The sequence below is a fragment of the Garra rufa genome, chromosome 10 (genome assembly GCF_049309525.1).
Source record: "Garra rufa chromosome 10, GarRuf1.0, whole genome shotgun sequence".
NCBI lineage: Eukaryota > Metazoa > Chordata > Actinopteri > Cypriniformes > Cyprinidae > Garra > Garra rufa.
The window spans coordinates 50,308,919-50,334,627 of record NC_133370.1 but is presented as its reverse complement, the minus strand read 5'-3'; the positions used below and the strand labels follow the sequence as shown (position 1 = coordinate 50,334,627).

Genomic DNA, 25,709 nt, shown 5'->3' with positions numbered 1-25,709 from the left:
TTTTCTTTATATATTACTAACACATAAATAAAAAGCAACATTTACCATGTAATTGTTTAATAAATCAAAATGAGTGACTCTAATGCTGTTTTTACTGCAGTTTTGACCGTATTAAAGCATCTTCAACACCAGCATCTTAATGCTCTCCTGTCTGTGGGCCATGAGGCAGAAGAATCACAAAACTATTGTAACAATACAGTCTTTATCAAACTCAAACCCAGACCCAAAATGTGCTCATCCTCAGGCCATCCAAGATTAGGATGAGTTTGTTTCTTCATCAGAATTAGAGAAATGCATCATTCCATCACTGTCTCACCAATGGATCCTCTGTAGTGAATGGGTGCCGTCAGAATGAGAGTCCAAACAGCTGATAAAAACATCCACACCACTCCAGTCCATCAGTTAACATCTGGAGAAGACAAAAGAAGCTGAAACAAATCCAGCATTAAGACATTTTTAACTGAAATAAAAGTCCATAATCCATAATAACGCTTCCTCCAGTGAAAAAGTCCATCTCCTGTTGTCTCTCACATCAAAATCCAGACACATGTTTGTTTAGAGCTGTTTTGGCTTGTAAACGCTGCTTGATCTGTGCAGATTTCTCTCCTGATTCAGACCAGACCACTTTTCACTGGAGGAAGTGTTATTATGGAATATAGACTTGAATGTTAGTTAAAAACATCTTGATGGATTATTGTGATGTTTTTATCAGCTCTCATTCTGACGGCACCCATTCACTGCAGAGGATCCATTGGTGAGACAGTGATGGAATGACATATTTATGCAAATCTGATGAACAAACAAACTGATGTACACATTTCACTTTTTCATAAATAGCTAAAAGTCGAGTGAAAATGTTTTTTAAGTATGCCATTAAGTGTTGATATTGGATGTTGAGCATCTGAACAGCAGCTGTGTCTCTGGATGCAGGTCTTTATGTACTCTGGTGTGTAAGTGGACGTATTCCCCATCTGACGGGTGGGACGACACCTTCTGGAGCGCCATCGGTCTGGAGGACCTGATGGAGAACAGTTACTCCAAAATAGGTAAGACAGGGTCCTGCTCAGCGTTTGTTGGGTTGGTTCTGCTGCTGATGAAGTGTTGTGTTGAAGGGCAGCAGATGTGTTGTCCCGGGACTCCTGTAGGACGAGGTCTTAGCGCAGAAGCGGCTGCGGATCTGGGTCTGATTCAGGGCACCGCTGTGGGCGCTTCACTCATAGACGCTCACGCAGGAGGAGTAGGTACAGAACCACACACTTACCAAACCAAACACATATGTGACGATATATCAACAACTAAACTGATAGAGTTAGGGCAAAACATGTTTCATATCACATCTAGTGGACAGAAAACATCTAAAATACAAATGGAAGACTGCATTTTATTGCACTTTATCCATTTGCATCTGTAGATTTCAATTCCAATCCATATTCTTAGAGTTTTTTATCTTACACACCAAACTTTACAATTTTATTCCTCTATATTCTGAAGGTTTGTTCATATGTGATCATGGACCACAAAACCAGTCATAAGAGTCCATTTTTTTTAAAACTAAGATTTATATATTTAGCCAAAAGCTGGATAATTAAGCTTTCCATTGATGTATGGTTTGTAAGAATAGGACAATATTTGACTGAGATACAACTATTTGAAAATCTGGAATCTGAGGATGTGAAAAAATCAAAATATTGAGAAAATCATCTTCAAAGTTGTCCAAATGAAGTTCTTAGCAATGCATATTATTAATCAGTAATTAAGTTTTGATATATTTACGCTAGAAAATTTACAAAGTATCTTCATGGAACATGATCTTAATTTCCTAATGATTTTTGGCATAAAAGAAAACTCGATCATTCTGACCCATTCAATGTATTGTTGCCTATTGCTACAGATATACCTGTGCTACTTAATAAAATACAATACTACAAAAAGTTTATTTATATAGCATATTTAAAAACAGCCAGTGCTGACCAAAGTTCTTTACAAAAGTGAAGATAAAAAAAGGCAATAATAATACAAAGCCATTTAAATAATAGCTGGACCATATAAATATTCTAAAAATGAATCCAAATAAAAAAAAAAAATAATAAATAAAAAAAAAAAATTGAGAAGAAAAATCTTAAGACTGGTTTTGTGCTCCAGGGTCACATATTTCATTCAGACTGATTTATACAACATTTTACTCAAAAACATGTTGAAAATGTGTCTGTTTTCTGTCTGTTGACAGTATTTTCTGATTTATGGAGTGATAAAAAAGAGAAATCTAAAATCCACTTTGGAAAAACTTTGAACTCTAAAATGACGACAAAACCAAACCAGAATTATGAACCTGAGTTTATCTAATTTTTGGATTGATGTGCTGAAAATGTATGCAAATGAATTAGTGCATATTTAACTAGATGAAATAATGAATTATATTGCTTTATTTGCATATTAAAGCAAATTTGATAAGATAATTTATATTTTGGTTTGCATTTTCATACTTCAACATAATCTAGCAGAACATTAGTAGTCCAGAAATGTTTGTCCTTCTTCCTGTCATGAATCAGCTGGTGATGGTGATATGTATTGGATGTGTTCTGTGGTTGCTCTGCTGTAGGGGTGATGGGAGCAGACGTGACGGGGCATCATCTGTCCTGTGAGGATGGTCCGGTGTCGTCCCGTATGGCCCTCATATGCGGCACGTCTTCATGTCACATGGCTGTGAGCTTCATTCTGATGGGACTGATGTTTGTGTGTCAGATCGTGTGATTGTTGAATCTCAGTGTGTGTTTGTGTTGGTCTCTCAGGTCAGCACTCAGCCGCTGTTTGTCCCCGGGGTCTGGGGCCCGTATCTGTCTGCCATGCTGCCGGGACTGTGGCTCAACGAAGGAGGACAGAGCGCCACGGGACGCCTGGTGAGAGCAGAGCGCTTCACAATCATGAGCGTTCATTATTATTTAACAAAACATCAAACTGTTAGAATACAGTTGAGGTCAGAAGTTTACATCCCCCTTTCAGAGACGGCAAAATGTTATTTATTTCACCAAAACAAGAGGATCATACAAAATGCATGAAGTTATAAAAACGACCCCATTGTTCATGAGTCTCTTGTTTGTCCTGAAGAGTTAAACTGCCTGCTGTTCTTCAGAAAAATCCTTCAGCTCCTACAAATTCTTTGGTTTTCCAGCATTTTTGTGTATTTGAACTCTTTCCAGCAATGACTGTATGATTTTGATGTGTTCAGAGAAATTTATTCGCCAAATGTGTTTCCATCTCTCATTATTGACACTAACCCTTTTTGCACAAGTCAAAAATCACCTCAAGTGTGTGTGTGTAAAAACTTGTTTGTGAATACAGAGATTTCAAATCGAAATGTAGCTTTTCCAGAAATCGTTTCTGATACGATACTTCAAAATGGGCATAAAAACAGCGTGATGACTGAGGGACTCAAATGCAACTATTACAGAAGGTTCAAACACTCACTGATGCTCCAGAAGGAAAAAACATGCATTAAGAGCCGGGGGTGAAAAAAAACTTTTGAACAAAATGGAGATGTGTACATTTTTCTTATTTTGCCTAAAAATCATATTTTCTTTATTTATTACTGCCCTTTAGAGGCTATAGAAGATACACACCTGTTTCCCAGAAGACAAAATAAGTCAAATTTACCCTGATCTTCAAATTCCAAAAGTTTTCACCCCCGGCTCTTAATGCATGTTTTTTCCTTCTGGAGCATCAGTGAGTGTTTGAACCTTCTGTAATAGTTGATATGAGTCTCTCAGTTGTCCTCAGTGTGAAAAGATGGATCTCAAAATCATACAGTCATTGCTGGAAAGGGTTCAAATACAACAACATTTATTTTGCTAGAATAATGAACATTTAGCAGATTGTGTAAGGGGGATGTAAGCTTCTGTGCTCATCTGTATGTGTGCAGTGATGTGACAGGTGTTGTGTTTTCAGGTGGAGCATGTGGTCAAAGGACACGCGGCGTACAGACAGCTGGAGGAGCAGGTGCAGCACAGGTGTGTGTCTGTCAATCATCCTCATCAAACCTCTCTGATCTCAGTCTCAGTCTCATTTCACTGGTTTGTTCTGTACAGCGGGAAACACGTTTACTCGTACCTGAACGCTCATCTGGAGAGCATGAGAGCAGACGCAGCACAGCTGGAGCAGCTGACGGATCGCCTGCACATCTGGCCTGATTTTCACGGGAACCGCTCTCCTTTGGCCGACCAGACGTCACGCGGCGCGGTGAGCAGCAGATTCATCTGACATTATTTTCATCACAATTACACACATATTAAAGCTGTGCTGGCGTTAGGACAACAGTTATGAGATTGAGTTTTAATAGCTCTAGAAAGAACTAGCATTTCTTTGTCAAATATAATTTTTTCTATTTTAAGGTTTTGAGTAAATATTAAATATTGTTTCATGTTTTAAGACTGATTTCTGAAGTGGTATCTAGTAGTTTGATGTGTTGCTGGTGTGTTTGTGCAGGTTGTGGGTCTCAGTTTATCACAGACACTGGATGATCTGGCTCTGCTGTATCTCGCAACTCTTCAGGCCATCGCTGTAAGACACACACAACCCTGAACAGCTGTCTTAGTGAACACATTCAGTAGCAAGTTTACATCCAGTTTTTTGCAATGTTTTGTTATCGACAAAGAGAGAATGCATAATTTTATTTTCTTTTTTTTCTTTTTTTGCCAAATTTGCTGTCTTCAGCCTGCTTTCATCCAACTGTCTTTTTACTGATAAAATGGTGTGCATGATGACGTCATCCCTAAAAACAATTATCGTCACATAAGTTTTGGTGCATCACAAAAAAAAAAGTTGCCCTTGAGCTGTTTCCATTCATAATTTCACCTATTGCACAGATTACATACGGTAGGTTAGTAGCCTGTTCTTCATTCATTTGAAACAAAACTTTATTATATAGGCTGTTTTTAATTTAATTTTTTTTTAATTGTATAGGCCTACATAAAGTTTTTTTGTCCCTAGACTTTAGACACTTGAGCCTCAGGCAATATTCATAAACAGGTGCAGTTGTTGTTATTATTTTCCTGATTAACTTTTATTAGATTATATTGGGAATGTTCATTATAGTTATTTTATTTTTCCGAACCGACGACTGTTAAGCCAATATTAACTAACAATATTATGTTAAAATATAGCTGCAAGCAGCAATTACGGGGCCAAGCACTCAAAGGGGAAAATGAGGAGCTAAGGATGGCAGGAACAGCAGACCAACTGCAACAATAAGTAAAAAGAAGCCATTTTAGGATGATTTTAGTCAAAACGACAGAAAAATGATGTAGAACGCCTACTGATATGATTTAATGGCTTATTAGGTTTGACCAACAGGTGGCGCTGTTATCAAATCGATGTGGTGTGTTTAGTGTGAGGTGACAAACGTGCACACAAAGTTTGGTGTCATTATGTCAAAGTTTCATATATTACATAGACTAGTAGCCTGTTCTTCATCCATTTGAAACAAAACTTTACTATATAGGCCTACATAAAGTTCTCTCTTTGTCCTCACTATGATGGTGTAAAACCCAAACCAGCTCTCACACAAACATCTAAGATTGTATTGGGAATGTTCATTTTAGTTCATTTATTTTTCCGAACCGACAACTGTCCAATATTAACTAACAATATTATGTTAAATTATGTGGCTGTGAGTCATTAAAAACACCTAAATTTGTTTTCCAGGGATTCATTTTATACATGCAAAAAGCACAAATAACAGAAGGTGAGGATTCACATGGTCACATCACGCACCTGCAGCGCTAAAACAAAATGTGCTTGGCATAATATGGTGGTCACGCTGAACGGCACAGATTGTACTGCAGGCTTTTTAAACTGAGCAGTGCACTGCAAAACAATATTGCTGCACTTAAAATATTTGCGTTAGAATAACTTTCCGGATTTACCTTAAAATAGCCTAGCCTATGCTATTCAAGTTGTCACTTAGCCTACTTCTCAGTTTAATGTTTGAGAGGTAACTTGTTTTTTTTCTTACCATATATAAAATAATTCTAGATACAATTTAATAAAATGTATAAATGAAATTTAGTGTTACAGAGAAACTGCTTTAACATGACCATGTGACTCAGTCATGTGACACCACATGTATTTGCTTTAAAACCCCTTTTCTCAACAAAAAGTGTTTCCAAACTAATTTTTGCAACATTTGACGTATCGATATAGAATTTATACACTGAAGTTAAAAGGAAAAATATTGTCAACACATGAGAAACTTTAGTGATAAATGGCATTTCCTGTCTCTATCCACTCTCTAGCTCCTTACCCTAACCCTACCCATTAGAACTAAGTGCCTCACCCAAACCCTTCCCCTAAACCTAACCTTTACCCAACTACAACCTGATCCCTAAAACCAGGTCTTGACCCTCAAACAGGCTTTTAAAGGGGTCTAAGGAAGTGAACACTGGCCAAAATGTCCTTACTTTACTCTCTTTGTCCTCACTATGATGGTCTAAAACCCAAACCAGCTCTCACACAAATATCTGAGTGCACACTTACACACACTGATGTTTCTGACATAGATGCTCCTTTAAGAAAACCATCTCGTCTGTCAGTGTTAATGTGAATGTGTCTCTGTTGTGTGAAGCTGGGCACCAGACACATCATAGACGCCATGAGAGCGGCAGGACATGACATCACAACCCTCTTCCTGTGTGGAGGACTGAGCAAGAACGCTCTGTTTGTGCAGACGCACGCCAACACTACAGGTGAATCACTGAGCTGCGCAGACGACACTGATACTCATCCTCACCTCATCACACACATCCACAGAATCACATCACTAACATGGAGACAGCTCTGTGTGTGTTTGTGGTTAGATAGTGGATCATGAGGGTAGTTAATGTGATTCTCAACACTGGTGTGATCTGTAAGAACTGACTTCATACATCCACTAAAAATGGAGCTTATTTTAGTTTAGACACATGATGGTAGTGTTTTGATTGCACTGCCTTTAATTTATGCTAACTTAAATGTAATAAAAATGTTGCATTATAATAATTGTTCATTTAATACAATGTCAGTGGTGTTTGCTGTGGCAGTAGGCAGTTTCTGTAGTGTTCAGGGTCACCAAACACCAGCTGAGTCAAACACAAATGTGATCATGCAGTGTTTTAGACACACATCAGATGCTCCATCTGTCAGTTCTGTGCTCGTTGTTAAAGGGATAGTTCACCCTAAAATGAAAATGTGATGTTTATCTGCTTACACCCAGGGTATTCAAGATGTAGGTGACAAATGAAGGTTTTTAACTCAAACCGTTGCAGTCTGTCAGTCATATAATGGCAGTGGATGGGCACCAAACCTTTGGAAGTAAAACAAAAACATGCACAGACAAATCCAAATTTCACCCTGCGGCTCGTGACGATACACTGATGTCCTAAGACACCAAACCATCAGTTTTGTGAGAAACTGCACAGTATTTATATCATTTTTTATCTTTGATACACAGCAATATCCAACTGTCCTGAGCACGAGTTTTTTATCCGGCTTGTGACACGTGTAGCGCTCTGGTCTAGTAAACACAAACACCGGAAGCGATCTGTCTCGTGTATACGACACTCATTGATTCCACAGCGCACAGAGATTGTGGGTATAGCGGCTATTCAAAATGGTAATTACTTGCGCTTATCCTGATTGTTCAAACCCATTTAAAGCTAAAAGACTACTTTTGATTGTGCAAACTCATCCGGGACTTTTCACCAACTTCCCCTTCCGGTGTTTGTGTATATTACACCAGAGCGCTACATGTGTAACACACCGGATGATGAGCTCGTGCTCAGGACAGATGGACATGGCTGTGTATCAAAGGTTAAAAATGATATAAATACTGTGCAGTTTCTCACAAAACTGATGGTTTCGTGTCTAAGGACATCATTGTGTGTTTTTTTATTTATTTATTTTTTACTTTCAAAGGTTTGGTGCCCATCCACTGCCATTATATGGCTGACAGACTGCACCGCTTTGAGTTAAAAATCTTGGTTTGTGTTCTGCTGAAGAAACAAAGTCACCAACATCTTGGATGCCCTGGGGGCAGTGGTGTAGGGGAGGGTATACACAGGTGTACAGCGTATACCCACTTCTAAATCCCCTCCGATGCACATCATTCAGTGCACACTGGCTTGCTTTGAAATATATTTGACAATTGCGCCTGATGCGCCTGCGCCCGCACAGTCTCACGAACCCCAGTAATTTGAATAAGTACTTAATAACGAAAACAATACCTTACAAATGAAAAGAAGCCGTTTTTTATGTTCAGAAATTTCTTAAACCAGTGAACCCCTGTAAACTTATCAGTCCAAGGATCCAGTAAACAAATGCATTCAAATAAGTTCAAAACGTCTCTAATACATAGAAAACCTGACCGATTTCATCAAAGATTGCCGGGATGTTGGTGGAATTCATAAATTAAGCGAATACCCACTTCTCCGGGCACCACTACACCACTGCCTGGGGGTAAGCAGATAAACATCACATTTTCAGTAAGTGTGTGCGTGTGCGTGTGCGTGTGCGTGTGCGTGTGCGTGTGTGTGTGTAGGTCTGCCGGTGGTTCTGCCGGCGGAGCGAGAGGCTGTGCTGCTGGGAGCCGCTGTGATCGGAGCCTGTGCTTCATCAGACTACAGCTCTATACAAGTAAAGACAGTACCCACTATACTCACTATATACACACTCACTATACTCACTATATACACACTAACTATACTCACTATATACACACTCACTATATACACACTCACTATACTCACTACACTCACTATATACACACTCACTATACTCACTATATACACACTATACTCACTATATACACACTCACTATACTCACTATATACACACTCACTATACTCACTATACTCACTATATACACACTCACTATACTCACTATATACACACTCACTATACTCACTATACTCACTATATACACACACTCACTATACTCACTATATACACACTCACTATACCCACTATATACACACTCACTATACTCACTATATACACACTCACTATACTCACTATATAGAGTCAAGTCAAGTCAAGATTATTTATACAGCGCTTTTTACAATATAAGTTGTGTCAAAGCAACCTTACAGTATTAAAATAAAAAAATAAAATGTCAATAAAAGTGCAAAAGTTCCATATTGCAGCAAAGTCAATAGACACTCACTATATACACACTCACTATACTCACTGTATTATATACACACTCACTATACTCACTGTATTATATACACACACTCACTATACTCACTGTATTATATACACACTCACTATACTCACTGTATTATATACACACTCACTATACTCACTGTATACACACTCACTATACTCACTATATACACACTCACTATACTCACTGTATTATATACACACTCACTATACTCACTGTATACACACTCACTATACCCACTATACTGACTATATACACACTCCATATACTCACTATATACACACTCACTATACTCACTATATACACACTCACTATACTCACTGTATACACACTCACTATACTCACTATATACAAACTCACTATACCCACTATACTCACTATATACACACTCACTATACTCACTATATACACACTCACTATACTCACTATATAAAGTCAAGAGTCAAGTCAAGTCAAGATTATTTATACAGCGCTTTTTACAATACAAGTTGTGTCAAAGCAACCTTAGAGTATTAAAATAATAAAATAAAATGTCAATAAAAGTGCAAAAGTTCCATATTGCAGCAAAGTCAATAAACACTCACTATATACACACTCACTATATACACACTCACTATACTCACTATATACACACTCACTATACTCAATATATATATACACACTCACTATACTCACTGTATTATATACACACTCACTATACTCACTGTATTATATACACACTCACTATACTCACTGTATTATATACACACTCACTATACTCACTGTATACACACTCACTATACTCACTATATACACACTCACTATACTCACTGTATTATATACACACTCACTATACTCACTATATACACACTCACTATACTCACTGTATTATATACACACTCACTATACTCACTGTATACACACTCACTATACTCACTGTATACACACTCACTATACCCACTATACTGACTATATACACACTCCATATACTCACTATATACACACTCACTATACTCACTGTATACACACTCACTATACTCACTATATACACACTCACTATACCCACTATACTCACTATATACACACTCACTATACTCACTATATACACACTCACTATACTCACTATATACACACTCACTATACTCACTATATAAAGTCAAGAGTCAAGTCAAGTCAAGATTATTTATACAGCGCTTTTTACAATACAAGTTGTGTCAAAGCAACCTTAGAGTATTAAAATAAAAAAATAAAATGTCAATAAAAGTGCAAAAGTTCCATATTGCAGCAAAGTCAATAGACACTCACTATATACACACTCACTATACTCACTGTATTATATACACACTCACTATACTCACTGTATTATATACACACACTCACTATACTCACTGTATTATATACACACTCACTATACTCACTGTATTATATACACACTCACTATACTCACTGTATACACACTCACTATACTCACTATATACACACTCACTATACTCACTGTATTATATACACACTCACTATACTCACTGTATACACACTCACTATACCCACTATACTGACTATATACACACTCCATATACTCACTATATACACACTCACTATACTCACTATATACACACTCACTATACTCACTGTATACACACTCACTATACTCACTATATACACACTCACTATACCCACTATACTCACTATATACACACTCACTATACTCACTATATACACACACTCACTATACTCACTATATAAAGTCAAGAGTCAAGTCAAGTCAAGATTATTTATACAGCGCTTTTTACAATACAAGTTGTGTCAAAGCAACCTTAGAGTATTAAAATAATAAAATAAAATGTCAATAAAAGTGCAAAAGTTCCATATTGCAGCAAAGTCAATAAACACTCACTATATACACACTCACTATATACACACTCACTATACTCACTATATACACACTCACTATACTCAATATATATATACACACTCACTATACTCACTGTATTATATACACACTCACTATACTCACTGTATTATATACACACTCACTATACTCACTGTATTATATACACACTCACTATACTCACTGTATACACACTCACTATACTCACTATATACACACTCACTATACTCACTGTATTATATACACACTCACTATACTCACTATATACACACTCACTATACTCACTGTATTATATACACACTCACTATACTCACTGTATACACACTCACTATACTCACTGTATACACACTCACTATACCCACTATACTGACTATATACACACTCCATATACTCACTATATACACACTCACTATACTCACTGTATACACACTCACTATACTCACTATATACACACTCACTATACCCACTATACTCACTATATACACACTCACTATACTCACTATATACATACTCACTATATACACACTCATTATACTCACTATATAAAGTCAAGAGTCAAGTCAAGTCAAGATTATTTATACAGCGCTTTTTACAATACAAGTTGTGTCAAAGCAACCTTAGAGTATTAAAATAATAAAATAAAATGTCAATAAAAGTGCAAAAGTTCCATATTGCAGCAAAGTCAATAAACACTCACTATATACACACTCACTATATACACACTCACTATACTCACTATATACACACTCACTATACTCACTATATACACACTCACTATACTCAATATATATATACACACTCACTATACTCACTGTATTATATACACACTCACTATACTCACTGTATACACACTCACTATACTCACTGTATTATATACACACTCACTATACTCACTGTATACACACTATACTCACTATATACACACTCACTATACACACTGTATTATATACACACTCACTATACTCACTGTATTATATACACACTAGGGGTGGGAATCTTCAGGCACTTCACGATCCGATCCGATTCCGATTCTGGGAGTCACGATCCGATTCCAAAACGATTCTTGATCTACATTTTTTCCCCAATTAATTCTTCTGCTGTGCAAATACAACTTTACAATTGTAAAAACATGTAAAATTGCAGTTTATATGCTTTTTGTTTATAGTTGAAATCTCTGTAAAAGTAGGTGTGTCAATCTTCACTGGTTTCAAGATTCAATTTAATTTAATTACTGTTTTCATTATTAACTAAATATCATGATGCTCACATTCTTAGTTTTCAATAGTACTGGACATGGCTACATTTTCATGTTTTATATCAAATTTATTTTGTGCCAATTTTACTTTGTTTTTTAAACTATATAAGCAAGGTACGTTTTAAAACTATAACTTATATAAAATAAGTGTTCTTTAGGTATCTGAAAGTTTACAGACAATAGTTTTTCTTTTTTCCTCAGCATTACTGCCGTTTTATTATTACTGATGAGATCATAGACAGGCAGCTTTAACAAACTAATGCAAAGCAGTGGCAAACGGGTGACTTTTTTTTTTTAACCAGGCATGCTTAGTGCTAAAACCACCAGTAATACCAAAAATAATTATATCTTTAGATTATTTAGAAACCAATCAAATCAGAGACGAAATCATATTTTAATATTTCCTCTTTTCCCTGTTTATTATTATTTTTAAAAAATAGACATTTTATATAGGCATTTTTTTCAGTGGACTTTCACATTTTGAATTGTTGAGAAATTAAAATAATATACAGTTAGGATGTTTTTTGTTTGTTTCTGTTTTTCATTTGATTTAGTCGAGTAAGTTGTGCATCAAACACAATATGATTTTCGGCAATCAGGATCTGGCAGCAACAGCGCGTTTTTCCGCTTGGACGAGCGCTTCGCGGACAGCTTACCCCGCGAATAAAGTCATGCGCATGACAGAAAAACAGAGAATGCGCATCAATTCTGAGGAGTCAAGGAAGATGCGGTGAATCTGCTTTCCCGGAAGATTCAATCTCAAATAAGGGATCAATTTATAAGCATGTTTATATTATTTAACACGTGAACGCAGTCTCTCTGACAGCCTGGGTATGCGGAGCATTAGCAGCTTATATGGACGGAACGCCACTGATGCACAGATCTGTTTCGATATATCAGATGTTTTGTCCTGCTCTAAAAACATAACTGACTGTATGTACAGTTTCGTTTAAAACTATTTGAAAACGCAAGTGCATTTAACCGCATCTACAATCGAGCTTTAGGACGAACAAACACAAAGCGCACGCGAAAGTCTGTCAGTGATCTAATAGTACTGCATTCCAGACGGCAGAAATGAAAGCATAACTTAAGTAAAACACGGTGGGTGGAAGCACACAATGTCAAGCAGTGCGCACGAGTCTCACAGTCGAATGCTGTGCAATGAAGCCGGCAGTGTCTCTAGCGCGCACACGTGCCATATGCGGAAAAAAAAACAAGCTCAGAATCGATTCTGAAATATTAGGAATCTATTCAGAATCGTTGAAGAGAGAATCGCGATGCATCGGAGAATCGATTTTTTTCTCCCACCCCTAATACACACTCACTATACTCACTGTATACACACTCACTATACTCACTATATACACACTCACTATACTCACTGTATTATATACACACTCACTATACTCACTATATACACACTCACTATACTCACTATATACACACTCACTATACTCACTGTATTATATACACACTCACTATACTCACTATATACACACTCACTATACTCACTGTATTATATACACACTCACTATACTCACTATATACACACTCACTATACTCACTATATACACACTCACTATACTCACTGTATTATATTCACACTCACTATACTCACTGTATACACACTCACTATACTCACTGTATACACACTCACTATACTCACTATATACACACTCACTATACTCACTGTATTATATACACACTCACTATACTCACTGTATACACACTCACTATACCCACTATACTGACTATATACACACTCACTATACTCACTGTATTATATACACACTCACTACACTCACTGTATACACACTCACTATACTCACTATATACACACTCAGTATACTCACTTTATACACACTCACTATACTCACTATATACACACTCACTATACTCACTATATACACACTATACTCACTATATACACACACACTCACTATACTGACTATATACACACTCCATATATCCACTATATACACACTCACTATACTCACTATACTCACTATATACACACACTAACTATACTCACTATATACACACTCACTATACTCACTATATACACACTAACTATACTCACTATATACACACTCACTATACTCACTATATACACACACTCACTATACTCACTATATACACACTATACTGACTATATACACACTCCATATACTCACTATACTCACTATATACACACTCACTATACTCACTATACTCACTATATACACACACACTAACTATACTCACTATATACACACTCACTATACTCACTATATACACACACACTCACTATACTCACTATATACACACTAACTATACTCACTATATACACACACTCACTATACTCACTATACACACACACACACACACACACACACACTATACTGACTATATACACACTCCATATACTCACTATACTCACTATACTCACTATATACACACTCACTATACTCACTATATACACACTAACTATACTCACTATATACACATTCACTATACTCACTATATACACACTCACTATACTCACTATATACACACTCACTATACTCACTATACTCACTATATACACATACTCACTATACTGACTATATACACTCACTATACTCACTATATACACACTCACTATACTCACTATATACACACACTAACTATACTCACTATATACACACTCACTATACTCACTATATACACACACACTCACTATACTCACTATATACACACTAACTATACTCACTATATACACACTCACTATACTCACTATATACACACTCACTATACTCACTATATACACACTATACTGACTATATACACACTCCATATACTCACTATACTCACTATATACACACTCACTATACTCACTATATACACACACACTAACTATACTCACTATATACACACTCACTATACTCACTATATACATACTCCATATACTCTCTATATACACACTCACTACACTCACTATACTCACTATATACACACTCACTATATACACACTCACTATACTCACTATACACACTCACTACACTCACTATATACACACTCACTGTATTATATACTCACTCACTATACTCACTGTATACACACTCACTATACTCACTATATACACACTCACTATATTCACTATATACACACACTCACTATGCTCACTGTATACACACTCAATATACTCACTATATACACACTCACTATATTCACTATATACACACTCACTATACTCGCTATACTCACTATATACACACTCACTATACCCACTATACACACTCACTATACTCACTATATACACACTCACTATACTCACTATATACACACTCACTATACTCACTATACTCACTATATACACACACTCACTATACTCACTATATACACGCACTCACTATACTCACTATACTCACTATATACACACTCACTATACTCACTATATACGCACTCACTATACTCACTATATACACACTCACTATACTCACTATATACACACTCACTGTATTATATACTCACTCACTATACTCACTGTATACACACTCACTATACTCACTATATACACACTCACTATACTCACTATATACACACTCACTATATACACGCTCACTATACTCACTATATACACGCTCACTATACTCACTATATACACACTCACTATACTCACTATATAAACACTCACTATATACACCCTCACTATACTCACTATATAAACACTCACTATATACACCCTCACTATACTCACTATATACACACTCACTATACTCACTATATACGCACTCACTATGCTCACTATATACACACTCCATATACTCCCTATATACACACACTCACTACACTCACTATACTCACTTTATACACACTCACTTTATACACACTCACTATATACACACTCACTACATACACACTCACTGTATTATATACTCACTCACTATACTCACTTTATACACACTCACTTTATACACACTCACTATATACACACACTCACTGTATTATATACTCACTCACTATACTCACTTTATACACACTCACTTTATACACACTCACTATATACACACTCACTGTATTATATACTCACTCACTATACTCACTGTATACACACTCACTATACTCACTATATACACGCTCACTATACTCACTATATACACACACTCACTATACTCACTATATACACGCTCACTATACTCACTATATACACACTCACTATACTCACTATATAAACACTCACTATATACACCCTCACTATACTCACTATATACACACTCACTATATACATACTCACTATACTCACTATATACACACTCACTACACTCACTATACTCACTATATACACACTCACTATATACACACTCACTGTATTATATACTCACTCACTATACTCACTGTATACACACTCACTATACTCACTATATACACACTCACTATACTCACTATTAACACACTCACTATACTCACTATATACACACTCACTATACTCATTATATACACACACACACACACACACACACACTCACTATACTCACTATATACACACTCACTATACTCACTATATACACACTCACTATACTCACTATATACACACTCAGTATACTCACTATATACACACTCCATATACTCCCTATATGCACACTCACTACACTCACTATACTCACTATATACACACTCACTATATACACACACTCACTATATACATGCTCACTATACTCACTATATACACACTCACTATACTCACTATATACACACTCACTATACTCACTATATACACACACTATACTCCCTATATACACACTCACTATACTCACTATATGCACACTATATACACACTCACTATACTCACTATATACGCACTCACTATACACACTCACTACACTCACTATACTCACTATATACACACTCACTTTATACACACTCAATGTATTATATACTCACTCACTATACTCACTGTATACACACTCACTATACTCACTATATACACACTCACTATACTCACTATATACACACACACTCACACACTCACTATTAGGGCTGCAACAACTAATCGATAAAATCGATTATTATCGATAATGAAATTCGTCGACAACGATTCTCATTATCGATTAGTCGGGTCCGCCCACAGTGCACGTGCTCTTCAGATGATCACGTCAAATTACAGCACTGAATGACGCATGTCTATAGACATAATGCATCTAAGAAGAGTGGAGGAAACAGACTGAGATGCTGCAGGAGAGATATGTGATCTGAGCTGCCCAAAACATGAGAATTCTTTATTTTAAACTATCTCTATTTTGAAGCTGATAATGGCTTGCCCTGTGAGGCGCTTTGACAGATCTGTTCGCATGCTCGTATGAAAACTTTTAGTTTACGGTCATATCCTTATCTGTAAATGTCACAAATTCACACAAGCATTTCCATTTATGCATAAAAGTCCATCCTGGCAGTCTGTGTTAAGTTTAAATCTTTACTGAATGAGCGTCAGACAGCCGGAACGAAGAACACAGACAGGGAGACACTTAATACTGAGTCAGCGCAAAAACATTCATGTCAGCCGTTGAATGTTACATTTAGATTTAAATACAATATGTAGTGCACGTATTTATGAAGGGTACTAGGAACTATAGGCCAGGGCTGTGACGGTGGCAGATTTTTACCAACTACGATGGTGCAGTGTTTATATATAAAGAAATGAGCCTCAAACATTATTAACAAACGAGTGTGTTTAGCAACTCCGTCGTTGAAGAAACAACCTACAAAACGCTAAAATAAATCAACGAAATAAAACATTTAAATAAAAAAGTAGCCTAAATAAGAGTTAAATAGGCTATTAAACAAACATTTGTTGCAAAAAACAACCTCGACAGCTGATAAGAATTACTGGCTCGATTCTGACTGGAACCTGTCTTTCTCTTCCCCATTGCGCAGCTGCTGTTTTTAATAACAAGGTAATTACATTTATTTTCATTTCTTTAGTTTATAAAGTAAATTTAGAAATATATTTGGAACACTTTTTATTTGTGAAATTCAAGTTTTTGTTTTTTAAAGTAACGAAGCGCCCAGCGGCCGACATATGAATTTAGCCTTCTCAAATCATCACGATTTAAATTAAAATCCTTAGAGATATATATAAAAAACTGAAAGCATATCAAAATATTAGTTTAATCGTTTAACTTAGATAAATGTGTAGGCCCTATAGGCGCACATATAATCGTTTGTGCGCAGAGTGAAAGCTTTACAGGACATGAAGGTGCAAGCGCCATGTGAAACTTCATTTTTGCTCATAAATGTAAGAGTAATACATTTACTTTAAATTATTACTGCACTACTATAAAATGAAATAATTCAAATCGAAAACAAAACTATTTTATTAGATATAGGCCTAATCCATAAAGATGCATTTAGGCTTTAAAAGCGCGTCCAGTGAGCAGACCTTTGCGACACTGACTCAGAAAATACTAGTTTATTAATAAATAATTTGAATATCTCCTTAATTTTCCCCCGCCACATTCATGGTAATTACTTTAGCTGGGGCTTTGCGGCCAGTTTAATCTTACTGCGTGCATCTGAACGTGGAACTCTGCTGAAGGCACTTGCGCTCGCTGATGCTGCTGTAGGCGGGACACTAAACACCGACACGGCAGAATAAATAGCAGAAACACTGTATTTTATGCTTGTTAGTGTGTTCATATATTTGTCTTTTCTCTTTATTACGACAGGTGAATTGTTGTAAATTGTTTAGCACTGTGTGTTCATAGCATTCAGAATGTGGAATAGTGTGATTTTAAAAATAAATAATTAATTGACATTTTTAAGCCAACTAATCGATTAATCGAAAAATTAGTCGGCGAACTAATCGATTATCAAAATAATCGTTAGTTGCAGCCCTACTCACTATACTCACTATATACACACTCACTATACTCACTATATACACACTCACTATATACACACTCACTATACTCACTGTATACACACTCACTATACTCACTATATACACACTCCATATACTCCCTATATACACACTCACTATACTACTATATACACACTCACTATACTACTATATACACACTCACTATACTCACTATATACACACTCAATATACTCACTATATGCACACTATATACACACTCACTATACTCACTATATACGCACTCACTATACTCACTATACACACTCACTACACTCACTATATACACACTCCATATACTCCCTATATACACACTCACTACACTCACTATACTACTATATACACACTCACTATACTCACTATATACACACTCACTATACTCACTGTATACACACTCACTATACTCACTATATACACACTCCATATACTCCCTATATACACACTCACTACACTCACTATACTACTATATACACACTCACTATACTCACTATATACACACTCACTATACTCACTATATACACACTCAATATACTCACTATATGCACACTATATACACACTCACTATACTCACTATATACACACTCACTTTATACACACTCACTGTATTATATACTCACTCTATACTTACTATATACACACTCACTATACTCACTATATACACACTCACTATACTCACTATATACACACTCAATATACTCACTATATGCACACTATATACACACTCACTATACTCACTATATACACACACTCACTTTATACACACTCACTGTATTATATACTCACTCTATACTTACTATATACACACTCACTATACTCACTATATACACACTCACACACTCACTATACTCACTATATACACACACACTCACTATACTTACTATATACACACTCACTATATACACACTCACTATACTCACTGTATACACACTCACTATACTCACTATATACACACTCCATATACTCCCTATATACACACTCACTACACTCACTATACTACTATATACTCACTATACTCACTATATACACATCACTATACTCACTATATACACACTCACTTTATACACACTCACTGTATTATATACTCACTCACTATACTCACTGTATACACACTCACTATACTCACTATATACACACTCACTATACTCACTATATACACACACTCACACACTCACTATACTCACTATATACACACTCACTATACTCACTATATACACACTCACTTTATACACACTCACTGTATTATATACTCACTCACTATACTCACTGTATACACACTCACTATACTCACTATATACACACTCACTATACTCACTATATACACACTCACACACTCACTATACTCACTATATACACACTCACTATATACACACTCACTATACTCACTGTATTATATACACACTCACTATACTCACTATACACACACTCACTATACTCACTGTATTATATACACACTCACTATACTCACTATATACACACTCACTATACTCACTATATACACACACTCACTAAACTCACTATATACACACTCACTATACTCACTATGTACACACTCACTATATTTTTATATTTGAAAAAGGAGTTATGATTTATATGGATTTTAAGAACTAGGTGGATTTGTCATTATAGGGTGTTTGTGTACACACACTGCCAACACGCATTTATGTTCTTGCATTGTTTTCGACTCATGTAACCTTACAATACCAACATTTTAGAAACCAGTGAAATTTCACAATTCTTGATTACAGTTTACAATCACAAAACAAACTGTGACTAATAGAAAGAGCAACTAGATAATAGAACACAGCTAAACAAACAGCACAAATAAATGCAGTAAAACAGATTCATATTAAAGGTGCAGTGTGTAATATTTAAGATTATCTCTAGACAGAAATGCAATATCGTATACATAACTATGTTTTCAGGGGTGAATAAAGACCTTTCTTAATTAACCATTATGTTTTTATTACCTTACAATTACCAGTTTATATCTACATAGACCGCGGGTCCCCCCACATGGAGGCCGCCGTAATGTTTCTACTGTAGCCCTGAACGGACAAACTGCTCTACAGATCGTGTTTCATCACTGCTGTTCTTGGGAAAAAACACTGACACAATGATGGACAAGTAACTGCAATATTCACAATAACATCGTTTTATTGAATTATCAAGTAAATATAATTCTCTTATTTACGTTTTAAAAGAAACTTCATTATTCTTTGCTGTCTGAAACGACGACATCTTAATCGCGTGTCGGTTGCCGTAGTTTCTGTAAAGGGAGGGGTGAGCGGTGGACGGAGCCGTTGGTTGCAATCTGGTTGCAATTCAAAACTTAACCGCTAGATGCCGCAAAAATCTACACACTGCACCTTTAAATAAACAGTTCTTCACAGTGTTTGTGGAACTGCATTACTCTGTGAAGTAAATATACACAGACACCTGTTAAAGCTACAGAATCTGCTCAGTTTAGAGCAGTGAGTGATTCTTCTTCTGTTATATTAATATGATTAACACAGGGAACAAAAGAAACATGTGGCTGCTGTCACTTTAAGAACTAATGCATATTGACACACATCTGATATTATGTTAAACTGACTGTGTTTACATGGATACTCTTCAAGACGGGCATTTTGACAGATATTTGCATGTATTTGCATGAATTTATTGAATTGAAGACACAAAAGAGAATGCAATCCTTACTTCAATCTGTGCTTGCAGTTAGACAGAAAGACTAAACTGAAGTCTCCTAAAAACATCTTTCCTGAGTTCATCATCATCAGTTCAGCTGCTCTGACAGTCAGATGAGAACAGAACTGATTCCAGTTAATCTCAATAATGACACTATTGTTTTCTGTGATGCTGTGTTTTTATCTGTATTGTATAAAGGACTATAGAAATAAATGTGGCTTGATTTGACAAAGGAATATTCTGGTGTGTTTGTAGGAAGCAATGAGGAGGATGACCAGAATCGGGCGTGTTGTCAGACCAAACCCTGATCTAGAGAGGTGAGGTTCAGTCCTGTGCTCATGTTTCAGCAGATGTTTCTCATGAGTAGCTGAGATTTATTCTATATCAGTACCAATACACTCATATCTCAGGATTGTTGTGCATCAGTACCTGCACTAGTATAAATGAATGTTCATCTGTGTGAAGCTTCTACAGGAGGAAGTACGCCGTGTTTCTGCGTCTTTACGATCATCAGAAGGAGTGTGTGGCGCTGATGGAGGCTGAAGCAGTTTGACAAACACATGCTTTCTGATGGTCAGATTAAACACTGAGATCCTTGAGGTGAAGACTGGTTCAGATCACCATAAAATACTAGATTTTCATTCATCTGTGCTCTTACTGAACACACAAAGTACTTTGAGCATTCAGCATTTTACACCTAAAAATCACGTCAACTAAAAGTTGTTGACCACAATTACTCATGAGAGAAACCACATGTGAAACAGCATTTAAAGTAAATTTAAAGAGCAATTAAAGTCTTTTTTAAAGATCTGTTTAACATGATTTATTTAAATAAACATGATTTTAGTAGAATGATTTTAGTAGAATTTAGAATAGTTCTGTAATGAGTTTAAAAAAATATATACTAATTGATATATACTTAGTTTTAATAAACCATTCATTACTTTGAAAATGTAAAAATACAAATTAAAATTGTTTGTGTTTTTTAAAAATATAAGTAATTTTTGTTAAACCTGGAAAATGTGTGATCACTGAAGAAAGAGTTGAGAAACGCAGAAATTAACATTTGCTGTTAGTTTAATCACCCTCAGATCATCAAGATGTAGATGTAGATTTTTAGCTGAAACCATGGTCTTTGGTGATTCAGATGTAAGTCAGCGGCTACTGGTACTTTTAGAGTAAAAAAAACATATCAAGGATCAAAAAAATAATACCTATGGCTCTTGGTGATATATTGATCTTATGAAGGGAAACGATTGGTCTGTGCAAGAAACTGAGCATTATTTATAACATTATGAGCTGTAATCCAGAGCCTCAGGCAAACAGAGAAATCAGATTGTGTTCCATGAACTGGCTCTTTTGGAAAGTTTGATTGAATGAACTGGTTCAGTTCACTAATTTGTCTATAATACAATCATACAATGACATAAGGTATATGTGATTATATTATTAAAGCACCCAATAATGATGTGAACAGTAATAAACTAGTCTTCATCAGCTCACCTTTCTACATAAATAATGATAAACCATAAAAACGTTCATTTCTTCCCTTCATTCGAGCTCTCAGTTCACACACGCTCATATCAGCGGCCCATCGGCCTTCAGTCTGAGTCGAATTGTTTCCTCAGTTCACTCTGTTGGATAAACTGGAGCGCTGAATCAGTTCATGCATCACAGAAACGGCACATTTTTGGCTCATTTCTGGTCAGAGTGACTGCCTGACATCTGAAATTGAGTTTTGATTGAGTAATTGTAGATCTGTCCTGCTTAAGCCATCAACTGTTTCAGACGATTCAGTCCAATTTGATGAACTGATTCAACTAGTTCACTAAAAAGAATCGGTTCAAAAGAATGATTCGCTTCTGAAACAGAGATCACTGTGGACTGTTTGCCTAAGTCTCTAGATTTTTAGGTTGTGTTCTTCTGTTTTGTTTTTGTTTTGTTTTTTTAAGTTAAAAGAAAGTCACCTATATCTTGGATAATTTGTAAATTAACAGCAAATGTTCATTTTTGGGTGAACTCTCCCTTCTAGTGTAGCTGTAACAGTCATTTACACTGGGTTAAAATAAAGCATTAAAAACAAAACTGAGGAGTTTGCCTCCTGATTTCTGATCATCACTGGTGTTTTACAGACGACTCGTCTCCAGTTTTGCGTCTGTAGTTCAGTGCTGATGTGTGTTGGGTTGTGGTGTGTAGCGCAGGTATTTCTTCCCGGACGGCAGGTCTTTAGTATAAACTCCAGCAGGGAAGAGCGTCAGGGTGTCCTGCTCAGGGATGCTGGGCGGCACCATCACACTGTCTCCAGCCTTCAGACCAGATCCACACACATTACACACATATGACAGATCAGACAGAAGAATCAAGCACTAATGAATCTCCAGACAGATGTTTCTCATCCGCCAGTCCACAGGAGTAGCCACACGGTTGTGTGCCGTTAACTGTAGAGAGTCAATCACACGCAGAATCTCATCAAAGTTTCGTCCTGTTGATGCAGGATAGAGAATGGAGAGCTTTAACCTCTTATCCGGGCCGATCACAAACACCTGAATGAACAATACACACCATCAGAGCTCATTCAGTGCATGTGAACAGATGATGACTCTGTCCTTATTACAGTTTTTGCCCGTTGCTTGAACACATTTTGCAAAAATTCTCTCATTGTGCCAAAATTCTAAACACAAGTAAGCAGGACACAACACTGGGAAATATACCATTCACATCTGTGTCAAATTGAAACTCTACTCTCAAAACCTAAACTCTGCTATCAAAACTTAACATTCTTTTGTCAAAATGTAACTCTGTTGACAAAATGACACATACTTGCATCATATGCATACACTTTCAGATCAGGGGGAACACACTAGTCTACTTTATATAAAACACTGCAGTCTTTGATTTTCACTGTTTATTCAGAAGGTATATTTTCAGGAGACACATTTTCCAACAACCAAAAAAGCAAACAGAACTAATCAATATTGTACATAGCAGCACTATACATTGCAGTAACATGAATTCAGATAAAGCAAAAAAAAAAAAAAAAAACACAACATAATACAGTAATAGAAAAAACACAATACTGTAAACACAGAAAATCATGAAATAACCAGAGGACTTCATCGACATCGCAAGCAATGTCTTTTACATTACGGAGAGCATCTAGAAATTTGAGTATATGTTGGCTTTTGTATGGACCTAGTTTTGCATGATGATGCAGAAGCCCTCAAAGGCTTATGGCGGCACACAATGTAATATTTCCCCGTTTTCTAGTCGGAATGTTCTTATTACACATGCCACTGAGCAGCGGCTTAGACTCTCAGCGGGTGGACTCTCTACCCAGCTTCCCTCGTAGTCAGGCCATGGTTGATAACATGGTCCACCAAAGTTGCTCTTATATCATCAGAAATATGTGTCCGTGCATGGCCTCTTCGACCTTTACCTTGACCTTGCCCTCCTCCTCCTTCTCCTTCTCCTTTTCTTTCTCCTTCTCCTCCTCCTCTTTCTCTCCCTCCATCCATGCTTGCAAAGTTCTTGAAATGGCTAAACTGAGGGCTTTTTGTAGTTGGCTAATTAGTGTTCAGTTTTGCAAGTAAGTGCCTTCAGGTGTGTATTTAAGTGGTTGCAATAAACCGATGTGTATTGTATTTTGGATACATGTGTTTTCCAAATGGCATCCTAAGTTTTCATTTTTGAACGAAGTGTCTTATGTATGAAATAGAGTGTAGTATGCAGGACCAAGTGTGTTGCATAAAGGAGTAAGTGTGTTGCATAATTGCATCAAGAGTGCAAAGCAGCACTTTTGTTTAAGGTATGGGTACATGTGTTTGAGGTATGGTAA

At 36.3% G+C, this 25,709-nt stretch overlaps 2 protein-coding genes across 2 annotated transcripts in view; one reads left to right on the top strand and one right to left on the bottom strand.

Annotated features, from left to right (window-relative positions):
* Positions 1–23,936, top strand: part of LOC141343629 (FGGY carbohydrate kinase domain-containing protein-like) — a 29,229-nt gene extending 5,293 nt beyond the window's left edge. Inside the window, exons 6-16 of the mRNA XM_073848209.1 lie at positions 931–1,046; positions 1,113–1,241; positions 2,600–2,703; positions 2,790–2,897; positions 3,943–4,004; positions 4,083–4,233; positions 4,480–4,554; positions 6,617–6,737; positions 8,567–8,661; positions 22,130–22,191; positions 22,340–23,936. Of these exons, the coding sequence (XP_073704310.1) occupies positions 931–1,046; positions 1,113–1,241; positions 2,600–2,703; positions 2,790–2,897; positions 3,943–4,004; positions 4,083–4,233; positions 4,480–4,554; positions 6,617–6,737; positions 8,567–8,661; positions 22,130–22,191; positions 22,340–22,427 (1,111 nt within the window). The 3' untranslated portion in view covers positions 22,428–23,936. The remainder of the gene's footprint in view (positions 1–930; positions 1,047–1,112; positions 1,242–2,599; positions 2,704–2,789; positions 2,898–3,942; positions 4,005–4,082; positions 4,234–4,479; positions 4,555–6,616; positions 6,738–8,566; positions 8,662–22,129; positions 22,192–22,339) is intronic.
* Positions 23,937–24,030: 94 nt separating this feature from the next.
* The window catches only part of LOC141343631 (peroxiredoxin-6-like), a 9,863-nt gene continuing 8,184 nt past the window's right edge, over positions 24,031–25,709 (bottom strand). The window contains exons 5-6 of the mRNA XM_073848211.1: positions 24,275–24,417; positions 24,031–24,184 (exon numbers count right to left, since the gene is read on the bottom strand). Coding sequence (XP_073704312.1) covers positions 24,037–24,184; positions 24,275–24,417 — 291 coding nt within the window. The 3' untranslated portion in view covers positions 24,031–24,036. The remainder of the gene's footprint in view (positions 24,185–24,274; positions 24,418–25,709) is intronic.